The sequence below is a fragment of the Epinephelus moara genome, chromosome 2 (assembly GCF_006386435.1).
Source record: "Epinephelus moara isolate mb chromosome 2, YSFRI_EMoa_1.0, whole genome shotgun sequence".
Classification (NCBI taxonomy): Eukaryota; Metazoa; Chordata; class Actinopteri; order Perciformes; family Serranidae; genus Epinephelus; species Epinephelus moara.
The window spans coordinates 30,761,310-30,776,292 of NC_065507.1; the positions used below are offsets into that span (position 1 = coordinate 30,761,310).

Here is a 14,983-nt window from a genome sequence, read left to right on the forward strand (position 1 = left end):
TAAAACAGATTACATGGCCGCTGGGTCAGGGAATGGTGTATGGCTGTCATTTTTGAACAAAAAATATTAACTTTGTTCATAGAGACTGCAGCAAGAGGAGAAAAGGGAGATCATCACACAGGCTAAATGAGATTCAGAGGCTCATCCATAGTCGGGCACAAAGCCCACTTCAACAGAGATGAGGGCCAAGAGAGATTGGTAAAGGTCAACACTGCAAACGGGCATAAAATGAAGTATAGGCTTCATTTCGGGCACAATACTGAAATGTAGGGAATGCATAAACCTCTCACAGAACAGACGCCTACCACCTTTCCAACAGCACAGCCGAATCTCATTCATCAAAACTTCAATGAGAAATGTTCTTTATTCCATTCTCTGCAGAGTCTTTTCAAATAAGATTTGAGTCAATTTTTATTTTTTTCATATGTGTCTGTGTGTGTTTACAGTATCAAAGTAGGAACAATTCTACCTCATCTCTATAGACTATTGTTTAATATTGAGGACCTTTAACCCTTTAGTGGTAGATTGCATTACATTTGCACCATAAGAATAGGGAAAATCTTGCAGTATTAAGACATTAAGGTCCAGTGTGTAGGATTTAGGGACATCTATTGGCAGAAATAGTATATAATATTCATAACTTTGTTATCAAAAGTTTATAATCACCTGAAAATAAGAAGTGTTGTGTTTTTGTTACATTAGTATTTGTCATCTGTATCTACATACCGAGCAGGTCTCCTCAACAGAATCCACCATGTTGTTTCTACAGTAGCCTAACATGGACAAACCAAACACTGGCTCTAGATAGGGCCAAATGTGTTGTTGCATTGACCATCTTAGTTCTGCTCCACGACTGGCACATAGGAGAAGTTTTAGTTGGTTGCAATCTGCAACATCATTGCTAGATACCACTAGATCCTACATGATGGACCTTTAACACATTAGCTTTTAGTGAACACAGTACGTCCTGGACATTCAGTCATTTTAGTACTGTTGCTTTAATACTGTATAAAAAGACAAAATAAAGCCTGTGAGGCTCAGTACAGTAATATTTCAGCTTTGGCTCACTCCAGTTTGCTCTGCTTTCTGCAGAAGTCTTTATTTTCTATTTCTATTAATTGTTCATTGACTACAGTTTGTTGTGTTTTAGGCATTTTGACTTATGGCTGCAATAATTCACTAAAATGTTTGCAAGACTAACAGACAGTTAATCATTCTTATTTATTCATTTATTTTCATGTAAGAATGTTTATTCAGTATTATAAAAGACTGTTGTGTTATTCTTTTAGAGAAAAAACAGCAAACAAACAAACTTGATTTATTAAGTTGTTTCATTAGGTTTCTTTTCCTTTTTTCACCCATATGTTTGAGCCACAGTTTAGCAAAGATGCCACACAAGATGTGACAGTGTGGAATTCTGATATTCTGTTATGAGCAGACCCACATATAGCATTATTGCAAATTTCCAACTATTTTAGTCTGATAATCAGCCTCCATTCACAGCTGCTTTGGATCAATGTGGTTGCAAATGATAATATAAAAATCCTGCTCTAACTATGAAGTCAGCCTAATGCAGGTATAAAACGTGAAACATACAGCAGTTCTCTTCGTGGCATTAGAGTATCTGGTGCTACTTGATGACATGACAAATGAAATACTTGTCTCTCTCACTTGGCAGCAAGTCATTCATGTATACAAATAGTGACTCAGCTGTCCGAAACCATAGGCACACATCTGTTTTATGGTGAATTTCCCCTTTAAGATGTGTGAGCACAGGTGCCTCTTCAGGAGCCTGAGATGGATGTAAGCACTGCTCTAACCACTTTTCAGCGTGACCAATTGTGGCATTAAACTTATCATGAGTATCTTGAGACAGGCTTCTTGGCAAGTAGAAAAATCTCTTAACCTCTTTTGCTCAAATACAGGTCAAAATAATCTTTAATAGTGTAATTGCCCTTACAGTCTATCAGCTTCATTGCTAAGCTCATACCCACTCAGAGGGGGGCATGGCGTGTAAAAGTGCTATGACAAAGAGCATGGCGAAGGGAGACTGACAACACGCGGCATAGTTGGGGCAGCGAGCAGCTAATCTTTAAGCCTGTTCCCCACTTGTCTGAGCACATTTGCCTCTGGCTTGAGGCTTATCCCTACAGATGTATATCTGTCAACAGAAAGCAAGCAGGGCAGCAGCAGCTCTTTTGGAGCACATTTGTCCCCTTTACTGGATTATTCATTTGCGGTGGTATACAGCACAGCACCAGAGCCAGGGCTTGGCAGCTGGGAGACGCTCTGCAGGGATAAGCTAACTCTCAGCAGTGAGGAACGGGTATCCTTGACTGTAAACCACCTTCCTCTGCCATACCTTGCCTTCAGCTCCGCCAGCTTATTCCTGCTGCCTGATTATTCCAACCCACAGGAGATGCGCCCATGCATACATTTCACAGGCTCCCTGTGTCTCACAATATGTGACATTTTGGGGTTCACTTCTGCTTGGGTCCAATATGTATTCATTTCAAGAGATGTTCAATACACCCAGATCCAAGATGAAACAGAACTCCATTTTCACATGAAAGAACTGAGAAGTGAAGCACCAACTGCCATCCTATAATACACTCAAAATGACAAATCGACTGTGCAGGTAGGACTCTTATTCACATTTATGTCCACTGTCCGAGTGTTGTGTAAGCTACTGCTGGGAATCAAGCATTTTAATGGTAGAAATAGCCACTCCTCACTGCATTCTATAATAGGCTATGTGGTTTCAGCTCCAGACAAAAGTGGACTGCACAAGACAGCTAAAGGAGACAATCTGATGCCTGATTTTAATCCTGATCCTCTAAATTTCTGAAAACAAAAGATTTAGCTTGTATACATATTTTACACTATTGCTAGGCGGATGAAAGCTGACTGGATTTTGAGACATAATACTCCTTACAATATGCATACAGACCACAGAAAGTGTTTAAATTCATATACATTCAGTTTATTTTGCTTATCTGTTGGGATTTCCATCCTGATTAATGCAAATGACAACATTAAAATAATGCAGTGGAATGTATGCATTAATTTAATATGCATACCGGTATTGTGCATACTTATTTTTGAAAGAGCTTTGGACTAAAATTTCCCTATACACTAGTGTTTCAGACATAGCCTTCCTGCTAAAAGATAACAATAACAACTCCATAAATTTGTTTGACAATTTATCTCATACATTTAACTAATATGAATAACATGACATCGTATTGTACCGTTCACAACATTTTTTTTTGGTTTTTTTTTACAAATTCAATCTAACTAGTGAAGTGCTAGTTCAAAACATGTCTGTTCGAAACAGGCCAATTGCCTGGCCAGTGGTATTGCTACTTGCACCTTTATTAAGAACAGCTCATGCAAACAAAAGTTTTGAGTGCTTCTTCTACCAATACCAACATTCCCAGTCAGAGATAGGATGAAAAATATAGCAAGACAGCATTGTCTGGGGCCCACAAAATAGTAAATCCACCCCTGAAAAAAACGCTCAAGTCATGGGCACTAGCGTCACAATCACTGGTGAAATACACTTAGAGAAGGTATCAATTTCCAAACAGGCAAATTAGTCACAACCCTGCCCCGCCACTGCACAAGGTGCTGTTTACTCGTATATTTAAAGTTTATTATTATTTAACATATCGTGTTTCCAAATTCAACACTCCACGTCCTTGGGTCCCCAGCAATACACCCCTCCACCTCCCAATGACAAGGTCAGCTCCATATGATCAGAGCTCTCTCACTTCAGAAATGTTGATATGATACATATGAAAGATACAGATGGAATGTATCCCTGATTTCCAGAAACAACCCATGCCAGTATATTCTTTTGGTGACTGGGCTGCACCCCGCCAAGTCTTAAGTAAATTGGATGAACGGTTCTTGAGATACGTGATGGACATATTGACAGCCAGACAGGGATTCCTTGCTTTATACTTAGATAATCACAGTCGGGGTCTTAACCCTCAAAAATGAATGGGTCTTCTCTTGGGCCAATATTTAAAGGAAATATCAAATGTTTTACAAGGCGCTTTTGCATTTTTAATGACTTGCCTCAATTCCCTCCTTAATCAGGGAAGAAATTTTTCATTTACATTATGAGAGAATTATTCATCCTCAACCTCCTTGTCTCTCTTTGTCTGTAGTTTTGATATCTGAGGTTTTGATATCAGATTTAATGCTGTAAAAAAAAAAAAAAAAAAAAGTTTGAAAAAAAGAGAGCCACTTTCATTTATTCTCCGCTTTGCCCTCATTACTGCCCCCACACGTTATGGTCAAACACACACCAACGCTCGAATGTCACCTGCAGGTTGTACTTGCCAAAATGTCTGACGAGATAAGAAATGATGAAAGGCTCCATGCTCAAACAAAAGAAAAGTTCCCTTGGCAGTATGGGAGCTTTCTGGGCTCTGTAAGAAGGAAAGTGATGAAACACTTGAGTAGAACGAATGTCAGGCCTCACCAGAGAAACTGTGACCAACAAAGAAACGCACAGATCATAAAACTTAGTTTCTGACACAACCAGCTCACAGGGCTGCAAAAAGACTAAGTTTAGCCGCACCACATGGCTAATTAGCATTACTAGCCTGCCTGCCTGACACCTAACCTGTTAACTGGCTCTGACAAGTCTGTCAGGTGTCAGCGTTGGCTGTCTTTGGTGAAATATGTTGTGATGACTCTGGTGCAGTGATACGCTAACATCTCACAGAGTGGCATAGGTTCCCACTGGTGCACAAACAGGGATAACAGGGCCTCACACTCAGAGCTGGAGCATAAGGCAGGACACACAATGGAGAGGAGACAATAGATTTAACTCTACATAAGAATTAATCTATTCTGTCACTACAGCATATTAAACATTTAGGCTGTGTAGCACTCCATAGGCTGCAGCTATAGATAAGAGTCCAGCAATGCATTTAAGCAAAAATACTAATAGTGTAGTTGTTCTAAGAAGGATGAGCCTGCAAGAAATGACTCTCAGCATTATGGAGCATGAACAGTGCTGCTGAGGCTGAAGTCTTGTCTACAGTATCACTGCAGTGTGTGATGCGGCGCACTGCAATTTAACTGTCGATTAGGCTGTGATCGCACAAGAGACGCATGAACCTTATTACCTTCGCAGAGGAGGTTATATTTTCAGTCTCATTTGTTAGTTTGTTTGTCTGTTAGACAACAAGATATCTCAAAAATTGCTTACAGATTGTAATGAAATTTGGTGAAAGGTTATACCATGGCCTCAACCAAACATAGATGCACATCATCCGTTTATTAAATGGACTTATTAACACTTCAAGATAAAGAATTCATTAAATATTGGCCACAACTCCCAAACTACTACTCTCTGAAAGAAAAAACCTGGCATGCCTTGAATAATTCCCCATCTCTCTGTATTTTACAGCAGATCCCAATCCCAATGCACATTAAACAACATTTTTGACCACTTAAATAACAAATAAAGTTGGAGGATTGTGCAGCCTTGTTGGAGGTGTGTACTTCGGGTGCTTTCTACACACACTTTTGGGGCACTGCCCTGGGCGCTCCTGGTTCATGTGTCTAAACTTAAGCCACATAGCATAAATATTTAAAGTAGCCCTTGAAGTGGGCACTATCTCAGCAGAGTTTTTGGACAAGATGATAAAACTCAGTGCCCTGTTCTCTCTGGCAGGATGTCATGAACCCAAATCTGTTGCAAAATGGGCTAGCTCTCTGCTGTCCGTTTTTATTCTCAACACTGTTGTCCCTGTTGTTGTAGCTAATGATAACAGTTTTATACCAACAAGATCCCGTGCTAGTCTTTGCATCTTTTGAGCTCTTGCTATCCATGTTATGCACCACAGTATTCATGGATAGCCTCTAGAGCAGGAACGAATGGGCGTCATTTTTGAAACAGCAATATAATCTGTCAGTTTATAATTGCTTAAAGGCATAAGAGGGTGACATGATTAGTTGAGCACAGCCATAAACAACGTTGTCCATTGGAAGAGCAAACCACCTTCAGCCTGGAATGATGGGATCCTCCAAATTGGGCATTTGGTATTTCTACTACAAGCCAAGATTTGCATCTGACATTTAAATGTAAACATTCTGTGATATTGCATTCATAATTCTGGATACTTAAAGTTCGTTCTAAATAGCACTGAGATAGAGCATCCAGGTAGGACCACACCAACCTTAAAAAAACATGGCAGTGATTTTCCATATAGCCCATTAACTACAGCTCACATGCAGTATATTACATCATCAAGCAGAACCTTAAACATGCTTAAGAAAGATTATCTGGGACACTGACTACTAAGTCTTCTATTTATTTGTTCTTTTTGGGTGGTATACTATACAAGGAAGGGCCTTTTGGAAAAACTCTTTCCTTTGGTTGGGCTGAAGGTCTGCTGCCAAACGACATTGCAATGTAAGACACTACCAATTTCACATTCATATCCTTTAAGCATTATTGATATTTACTTTGTATTGTGTATGTCTTTCCTTACAACACAGCCCATGAATGCAATTCTTATTGGAGGCCAATTCTCAGAAGATAACAAGAGTATCCTTGAAAGCACCATCAAATGGTTTTCAGAGCAAATACCATGTATCTGCAGGTCCATTTTTTATACAATATTGACATGGACTGACATTAACGGCTACCTGGGTGATAGGAAATCATCTGAAAAGATTTTGGTGTGCTTTCCAAAGAATACCATAATTTTAGCATTTTGTAACATCGACACAGATTGTAGTTAATGGACTATAAAACATGCAAAATCCTTTATGATCATTTAACCCTAACCACGATCCACTCCACATGGGAGAATGGTGCCAGGTGTATGTGGCTAGATGTGTCTTCAGGTCACAGCTGGATATACACCACTTGATGGCAACTCAAGTTGGACAGCTCTCATTGAGATGAAACACATGTGGGGTTGAAACTTGCCAAAGGGGAAGACAGCAAGACATGTCAAAAGTAACATACATCAAGGCAAAAAATATTTTTGCAATTTGAAGAAGAAATTTAGTCAGAAAGTCAGTCTCATAAAGATTCAACACTATTACGCTGCCTAGCATTTGAGTTAAACTGAGCCCCGGCTGAACACGCAACGGTCTGACTTGGACTAAAAATATTTGACAAGTGGCAAGAGTTAATGATCCTGACAAAATCTGGGCCTGAAACAGGACTCATTTGAGAGTTGATTTTTGATGTGATGATGCAATGTGGAAATGACATAAGCAGCCATACAGGGAGTCTGACTGGGTTTCTTACTAACTCATTAGAATTATCAGCTTCACAGGATGACCACTGTGATCATAGGTTACTCTCACTACTATTTCCTCCTCTCTACAGGTTACTGAATCAGTAACACTAAAACATCCTTCCTGATGTCATGTGGGACAAAATCTAAGTGAATTTGGGTCAGCAGGGTTTTCTCTCCTTCCTTTTTCTTGCTTTGATTTGGGAGTTCCTGACATGAAACCCTTAGATGATTCCCCCCTCTGCTGTAGGCATTATGTATCTGCGCACTGGTCGCCTACAGGGCGGTGGCTGCGCAAGCATGTCCAAGAGCGGGACAGTCTGTGGGGAGTTAAGGGATGTGTCATGAGGAGACACTGATGCCTGGCTGCAGAAAGGCATCACACACGCAACCATACCTGCGTCTGATCCCAGCAGCCCAACTTTGAATGAGCGACTATGCCTTGCGCGGTCAGTAACGCATACTGACAGTCCTGGAGAATGTGTTCGCGCACACACAGCCACACACACATCCTGCCTACACTTAAACACAGTGCGCAAACTGGCCGCGCTGGAGACAAAAGCTCAACTCAAATGCAGTCATGGCTACATCGAAGACTTTATGTCACATCTGCAAAGTCAGAGATTTTAAGTCATGCGTGAAATGGCTTAAGCGGCCCAAAGAGAGCCGACAGTAGAAATGATCCACTCAATGACACCGGTCCACCAAACAAGACGCACGCCACCAACTGCTGTAACCTTTCGTGCATCCCTGTGTCAGCTTCAGAGGACATAACTGGATGAACAGACGAACAGGATGCGACTGCAGGCGAGTCATCTGCAGCCTGGAACATCATCTGCCACTTAATAGCAACCAAAAGAAGGGCAACATCCAAGTTGCCTCCGATACAAAAACTTGTGCAGCCGCATTCTGTTTTTCATTGCGCCGCACAATTCAACTTCCAGGCATTCCAGCACAGTCGGCACTGACAGCAGACAGCGACAGCCGTCCTCCGGCCAGAACTGCTGCGCAAACACACAGCATTAGGGGGAAAATCAACTCTCCCTCTACTGAATACTTCAACTCACGTGTGACATGAACACATATGATCTTTACACTTAACGCAGCCACCACCTCCCTGCACACCACGCCCGTCTACAGCAACATCCAGCGCTCACCTTTAAAGACGCTTGCACAGAGGCTGTAAAGGATGAAGATCAAGTGCTGCTTGACAATCATATTCTTCTCTTTTCCTTCACAGTTTTACGTCGACACTCCACTCGCGTTTGTCTCTGTCTTTTTTTTGTCTCTCTTTCTGTCTCTTCTCCTCGGGATGGACTTATCCAGGTAAACGGCGCAGCTTCGGACTGACCGGAGTTACATTGATGAACTCTGCCTTTTCCAGAGAAGTCCCTGTGTATTTTTCGCAGATCCGGGGGCAGTGATTACTGTAGCCTAGTCTAGCAGGACGGCAGAGATGCTCGTCGGCAAAGTGCAGCTCCTGCCTCCCTTTATTGCCTTTCTCTTTAACTCGCTGCAGAGAGCAAGAGTCCCGCCCACGCTTTTTGACTAATGAAGACGCTTCACCAATAGAGAACACCTAGAAATAGTTCTGATCTCCGGTAAACTGTCAAAACAATTACACCGTGTCACATAAGGGTTACTTTCTTACTGCAATTTCGAGAGGGAACATCAGTAATCCTCAGATCAGTTTTAGAAGGATCATTTAGCAAATGTCAGGGCAGAACAATAAACCTCTGCAGGAATATGGTGATAGTTTAGGCCCATCATAAAAAAATATAATAAAAAATAATAAGGTCATAAGGGACCAGTGTCGCCCACCATAGACCCTCTCTGAGGCTCTAAAAGGAAATAATAATGATGATGCTCTCGACCCCATGTTTTTCTGACAGTGTGAGTCTTAACTGTGAGAGTGCAAAAATCCATGCCAGTGATTTAATGTATTAAAATATGCCCACAGCTAGCAGAGTTAATTTAACACTTTTAGACAGTTTTGAACAGCTGCCCCAGAGCCATAATAGCTTTATGAGCAGACAAACAAGCCTGCAGTCAACACTAGACAACTCAAAATAAGTGTCACTGCAAAATTAACACTTATTATGACTTGGAAATGTGTACAATGCACACTGAGTGTCTTTCTTGGAGTCTTGGAAATACAATAAAAATGACAGCAGAGACAGACTTGCCTGTGTTGTGTGAAAAGGCGGTTGCTTTCCCAGAGGTTGTGGCCTGGTGTCTGGGTGTGTTTCAGGAATCACTGCACAGGCGCAGGGGAGGTTAATGGGCTCCTGGACATCCCTCTTCCTTCAAAGGCTCCTATGAGTGGTGCACAGAAATGAGTGTGACCATCCCTAAAGACAGAGGTGGGAGGAAAGCAGCGGCTCCAGCCAGGGATCGTTTTCTAAGCCCATCGCAAGGATTTTACACATGGTTTAACATGCTGCCGGTCGAATTTGGTTCAATTTTGCACAGTGGCCTTCCATGCCACTCCCACTTCAAATCAAATTGCTGACCTGGCCATACCACCTGAGAAAAAGCTGTGGTGCTAAAAATATATTTGAGGCTTTTTAATCATCAGCTTTTCTCTCAGTAGGAATAAATGTAAATGGCATGTGAAGCTCAGTCATTCATTATCTAAACAAGCAATCAGTTGCATCACTAATTTTCACTGCCAACCAAGAAATTAATGCAGCGTTTTTCGGCACATTCTATTCCAATACAGCTTTTAATCAGAATGGGTCGAATGGGGACCTTTTACTAAGACGTGCGCTCATTCACTTTTGTATGCTGATGCTGCGTTTTAGCCTTTTAACTTGGAACCATGCACATCTCTAATCCCTGGGGAACCATTGTTGCCTTTCTGAACTGTAAACCTTGAAGGACTGAGCACTCTTGTGTGACATACATTCTCAATACAGCTCACTTATAATGCAGAGCAGAACTATACAAAGCCAATTACCATGAGGATGGTGGTAAAGAATCAATCCCATGTGTCCTGAAGGTCAATTCCTCGTCATTTCATTAGATCTTTGAGAGTAGAATTCTACTCATGCGCCTTTTAAACAGCGAGAATTTATTGACCATGTGAGTTCAGCAGAAATGCTCAGGGTGCTGACACAGATCTGTAATGCAGAGTAGCATGTTCTCCTTTGCATTCATCTGTGGAACATTATACTGCATCCTACCCTGTGCTCTGTATCATTTAAAATGCCCAAACTGTGTGCATTGTTTGATTTAACAAGGTCACCAGCTACAGTACACTTCTGATCCTTGAATTTCATTGGTAATACTAAGTTTCCACCAAAAAATAAATAAAAAATATCAAATATGAGACGCTATGTTTGCAAAGTGTACAAAAGAGAATCAAAGCAAAGACAAAAGACAATAGTTTAGGCTAAGCAGAATTACATTAATATGCATTAACCTGTCACTGATAGCATTTAATCCTCCTTGCTGATTGAAAAACAACTCATCCAGACACACTCGGTGCACAATCCATTTCAGGATGGGCCTGAATGACAGCAGTCGTGAAGGCTGAATGCTTTATGTAAATGGCGGGTGATGAAGTGCTGCACACAGGATCAGGACATGGCCTGTGTCAATCTTTTTGTCATTTAAGCAATAAATAAAACTGTACAGCACACTACAGATTCTATAAGGATTTACATTTTTAGAGTTAACATTTAATCTTTAAACACCTAAACCTGGGTCTTATTAAAAACTATGACTTTGACTCCCACTTTGAAGCAATAAGCTTGGCGCATGTGCCTCTCCTGCATATAACACATTTTTTAAAACTGGGATTTAGGGCTGTCCCAAAAGATTCAAAGATTCAAAGCCTCAACCGTCATCCTGGAAATGGACGTCCAAATCAGTATTCAAACTCTATAGTAATCCAACATTATTTAACACTGTCTTTGGCTACAGTCTATTTATTCATTTGTTTATATGCCTACATATGATGTGTTTTTTATGGGGTATGGCTGTAATTCATTTGATATGATCAATGCACATTTTGAAGCAATTTTCTCTTTAAAAAAATCAAAAGTCCTTGTCTCTAATTAGACTCATAACTAAAGTAATAGCAAAGTATATAGATAATAACTGCAAGTTTGGATAAAGTATGATATTGTGTTGTGCCCCATCCCTGTGGCTGAGCTTCAAATATTCACGGGTACTTCTAACTGAAGCATCAAAGCCCCAAAAATGATATTCTGGCCAGCCCAAGAGATTTAAAAGAAAAACTGTAAGCAATTCCTTCTTTTAAAAAAAAAACAAAAAAAAAAAAACACCTTATACATCCTGTGAAACCTTAGATAAAAATTCCACAAACATAATTTGGGGGTCACTGTATGACACTTGGAATGTAAATCAGCCATATGCTAGCTTTTAGCAGATATATTGGTATCAATGCAAATGTTGGCCAGTTAGTAGCAAAAAATTACAGAAAAGATGTTTGACGTATGTTTGAAGACATTTGAGATGATAAACACTGTCCCCATTACATAGTTTGTCCAGTTTGTTAATTTTTGTATTAAATGTCCTGCTCACTATGTCAGTTTTTAATGACTAAATTTAAAGGCTTTATATCAAAAATGGTCATTTGTTTATGTTAGAATATGTTAGAATATACCAACTGATATGATTATCTGACTTTTTAACCCTTAAATATTTCTGTTAGTAATATAGTTATATTGAAGTGGTTAAGTTAAACCCAACAAAGGTCACTTTAAATCCACCTGCTTTGAACAAGATGTATAACACTCAGCATTAATTAACCACAGAACAGTCATGCACATAACTGACAATGTCGTATTAAACAACTTGTTCCCAGTTTGTATGTGTATTGTTATGATTCAGAAATACCACAAAAAAAAACACTGAGATTAAATTGTTCAGTTTTCAAACTAATGAGCTCCCAAAACACGCTTAATTAATGAATTCATAAGATTCAATTAAAAGTATCACTCACAAAAGCATTGCAGTTTGATTCTTACCTTGAGGGAGCATTACAGTCATGTTTTACACATTAGGAATACAAAGACTGAAAACCTAGCCACCCTCCCATCCCTTTGTAACAACCTACTAAATACATAATGCAAATGTTGTCACTGAGATTACATCTTTTAATCCTATTTTTCATCAGACACATTATCAAGCACTTCTGTCACCCTCTGTTGAAAGTTTGTTTCATTTTGGAAGGGTTCCTGGCAAATTGGACTGTTCTGGAGTAAAGATTACTTACAGGACTTTTTCATGGATCATTTATTGCAATATAACAGAACACATATGGATTATATTCTACCTGAGAATATAAAACAGTGTTACTGCAGCATGTCATTTGTGGGCGATATATATCCCTTTAATTTGCTGTTCACTTCTTATGTTCTTGATCACGTAAAAGTGGAAGCAAATAGCAGGATGTTTAAGGAAGACAGAATATCTTAATTAGCACTAAGCTACTTTATCACAATGAGATAAGCACTAATATTTCTGTCCACACTTAAATCATTGTCATCATTCTGCATCACGGCTCTGTGTAATGATGTGCAGCATGCGTTGCAATATGCTGTTAAAGACACTGGCAGACAAAGACAAAGAGGAGCATTTAGAGTTAATGCTATATTCCTCTGAATGATAGTGTAAACATCATGGCTCTCCTTTGTCTCTTGTACTGCTGCCAGTAATTATGAAATGCATAGTTTAAGGCCATGATTGTGGTAAAATAACACAATTATTTGTTTTACTATCATGAAACCTTTTCGATAATACTGATGTTCTTGGATATACATTAAAATGCCTTTCCATCACTGAACTGAGTGTTAAAACTCAGACTACAGCACAACACAATGTATACTACTCTCCACGTGAGCCTGTTATAATCCAGTGTGTCTGACACATACATGTTTTATAATGCAGTGTCTGTCCACTGGGAAATAACACCTGCTCTCTAAAGCTTTGTACAGCTTGAACTTTAACAACATGTTATAATGAGAGCTTTATGTTCCTTCCACATCCCTGGAAGAATATTTGCTATCGATGGCTGGTGGGAATACAATTCCATTTGTTTATTGCCTTATTGATGGGACACTGGGAACTGCTACATTTGATAATGGATTTTCTGTACCAAAGAATATGCAAGTCAGCACTCTGTGGATGTCATTATATGCAGCAAAATTACTAATCCCTCAAATAGGTTGTCTGGAGATGTATGCAGCTCATATAATATCAGCATCATATATAAACAAATATACAGTGTGCGTTGTCATGATTGTTGTATACAGGTCCTAATGACTGTTTTCCAATAAAAGTGCAACCATATGTTTGTCTAATGTTATCAGCTATCTAAGGTGAAAAAAAAAAAAATGCATCATTTATATCAGCCATATGCTGCCAACAAGCTGAAGCATCAGTCAGCTGGATGGGTGACAATCAAATCAAAAGTGATTCAGCTTTGTGTGGCAATCTCACAGGCAGAGATGAAGGGAAACCAAAGCCTCTTTAGTAACATTAGACCATAAACAGTCATTTCGCAAATAGGCTTCATACGCTCATGAAAACCATTTGCGCATTTTTCTATAATCATATAAATTTTCCTGAGTGAATTCACATTTTGAAAAGGTTATCTAGCTGACCTATTGGTTAGGGATGTGTACGATTAGTTGACTAGTCGATTAAACGTTGCTACCCTCACTAGTAGGCATCAAAAATACTAGTGGATTAAACTTATTATTAAAATCATTGTCATTTTATACAACGGTGTTCACCCATCGTAAATGACGTTGTAATACTTGTGCCTGTTTCCTAAAAATGTATTTTCCTTAAGACTATTGTCTACAATAAATGTTATTTGTTAATTTTTATTTATATTTTTGAGTTGTTGCCATATTTTGTCGTAAAATGTGCAGTGTTTATAATGCCAAGTGCCACACATTTCGTTGGCATTTCAAATGCAATTTGGTTATTGAAAGATATGATTAATGATTTCATATGGCTCTTACAATATACAGATTATTTTATATAAGTGTGCTTAATTTTAGCTGTTTCTAAGTGTTTTCTTACTTTTAGTCTAAGTTTATACTCCCATTTAAATGTCAGGGAAATTAGCCATTAGGAATATCCCTACTATTGGTCATTATTTAAATTCCTAGTATTACTAGCTAGTGTGGCTGAACCTGTAGCAACTATATGTACAAAATACCATCTATATTTTATGATATAATGCAACGCAGTACAAGGGCATCACACTTTAGTACCTCATATTAACAGATCTAAAAACATCTGTCATTCCCAACTGAAATTTGACAATTTGAGCTTTAAAAAATTATCATTTGTTTTGAGGGCTAAAGCTCCATTAATGACTTTTGCACTGTGTACAGTGATTTGGTATCATTTTCCCTATGCCAACCTTAGGGGGAAAGTCAAAAGTAGTTATTTATTTCATTATTATTTTTTAAACTTGTTATCCAGCAGTGATTTGGCACAGTCAGTGTAAATATTAGATTTAAACCCCAGGCAAACATTTTACCATTCTGGGCTGACGGTAGATGTCTGTGACATCACAAAATACATTTGAAGATGCAATCCACTGCTGGATAACAATATAGCAATTAATTCATTTCTCCTATGAGCTATGTGACCAAATTACAAATTAATGTATGGAACGCAGACATCACAAATGGTTCTAGATGAGCTACTGTAGGCAACCC

General features: G+C 39.2%; 1 protein-coding gene across 4 annotated transcripts in view; it reads right to left on the minus strand.

The window, feature by feature from the left end:
- Positions 1-8,792, minus strand: part of LOC126408840 (cell adhesion molecule 2-like) — a 162,129-nt gene extending 153,337 nt beyond the window's left edge. For all 4 annotated transcript variants that reach the window (XM_050074567.1, XM_050074575.1, XM_050074585.1 and 1 more), the window contains exon 1: positions 8,432-8,792. In XM_050074567.1, the coding sequence (XP_049930524.1) occupies positions 8,432-8,492 (61 nt within the window). In that variant the 5' untranslated portion in view covers positions 8,493-8,792. The remainder of the gene's footprint in view (positions 1-8,431) is intronic.
- Between the last annotated feature and the right edge of the window lie 6,191 nt (positions 8,793-14,983).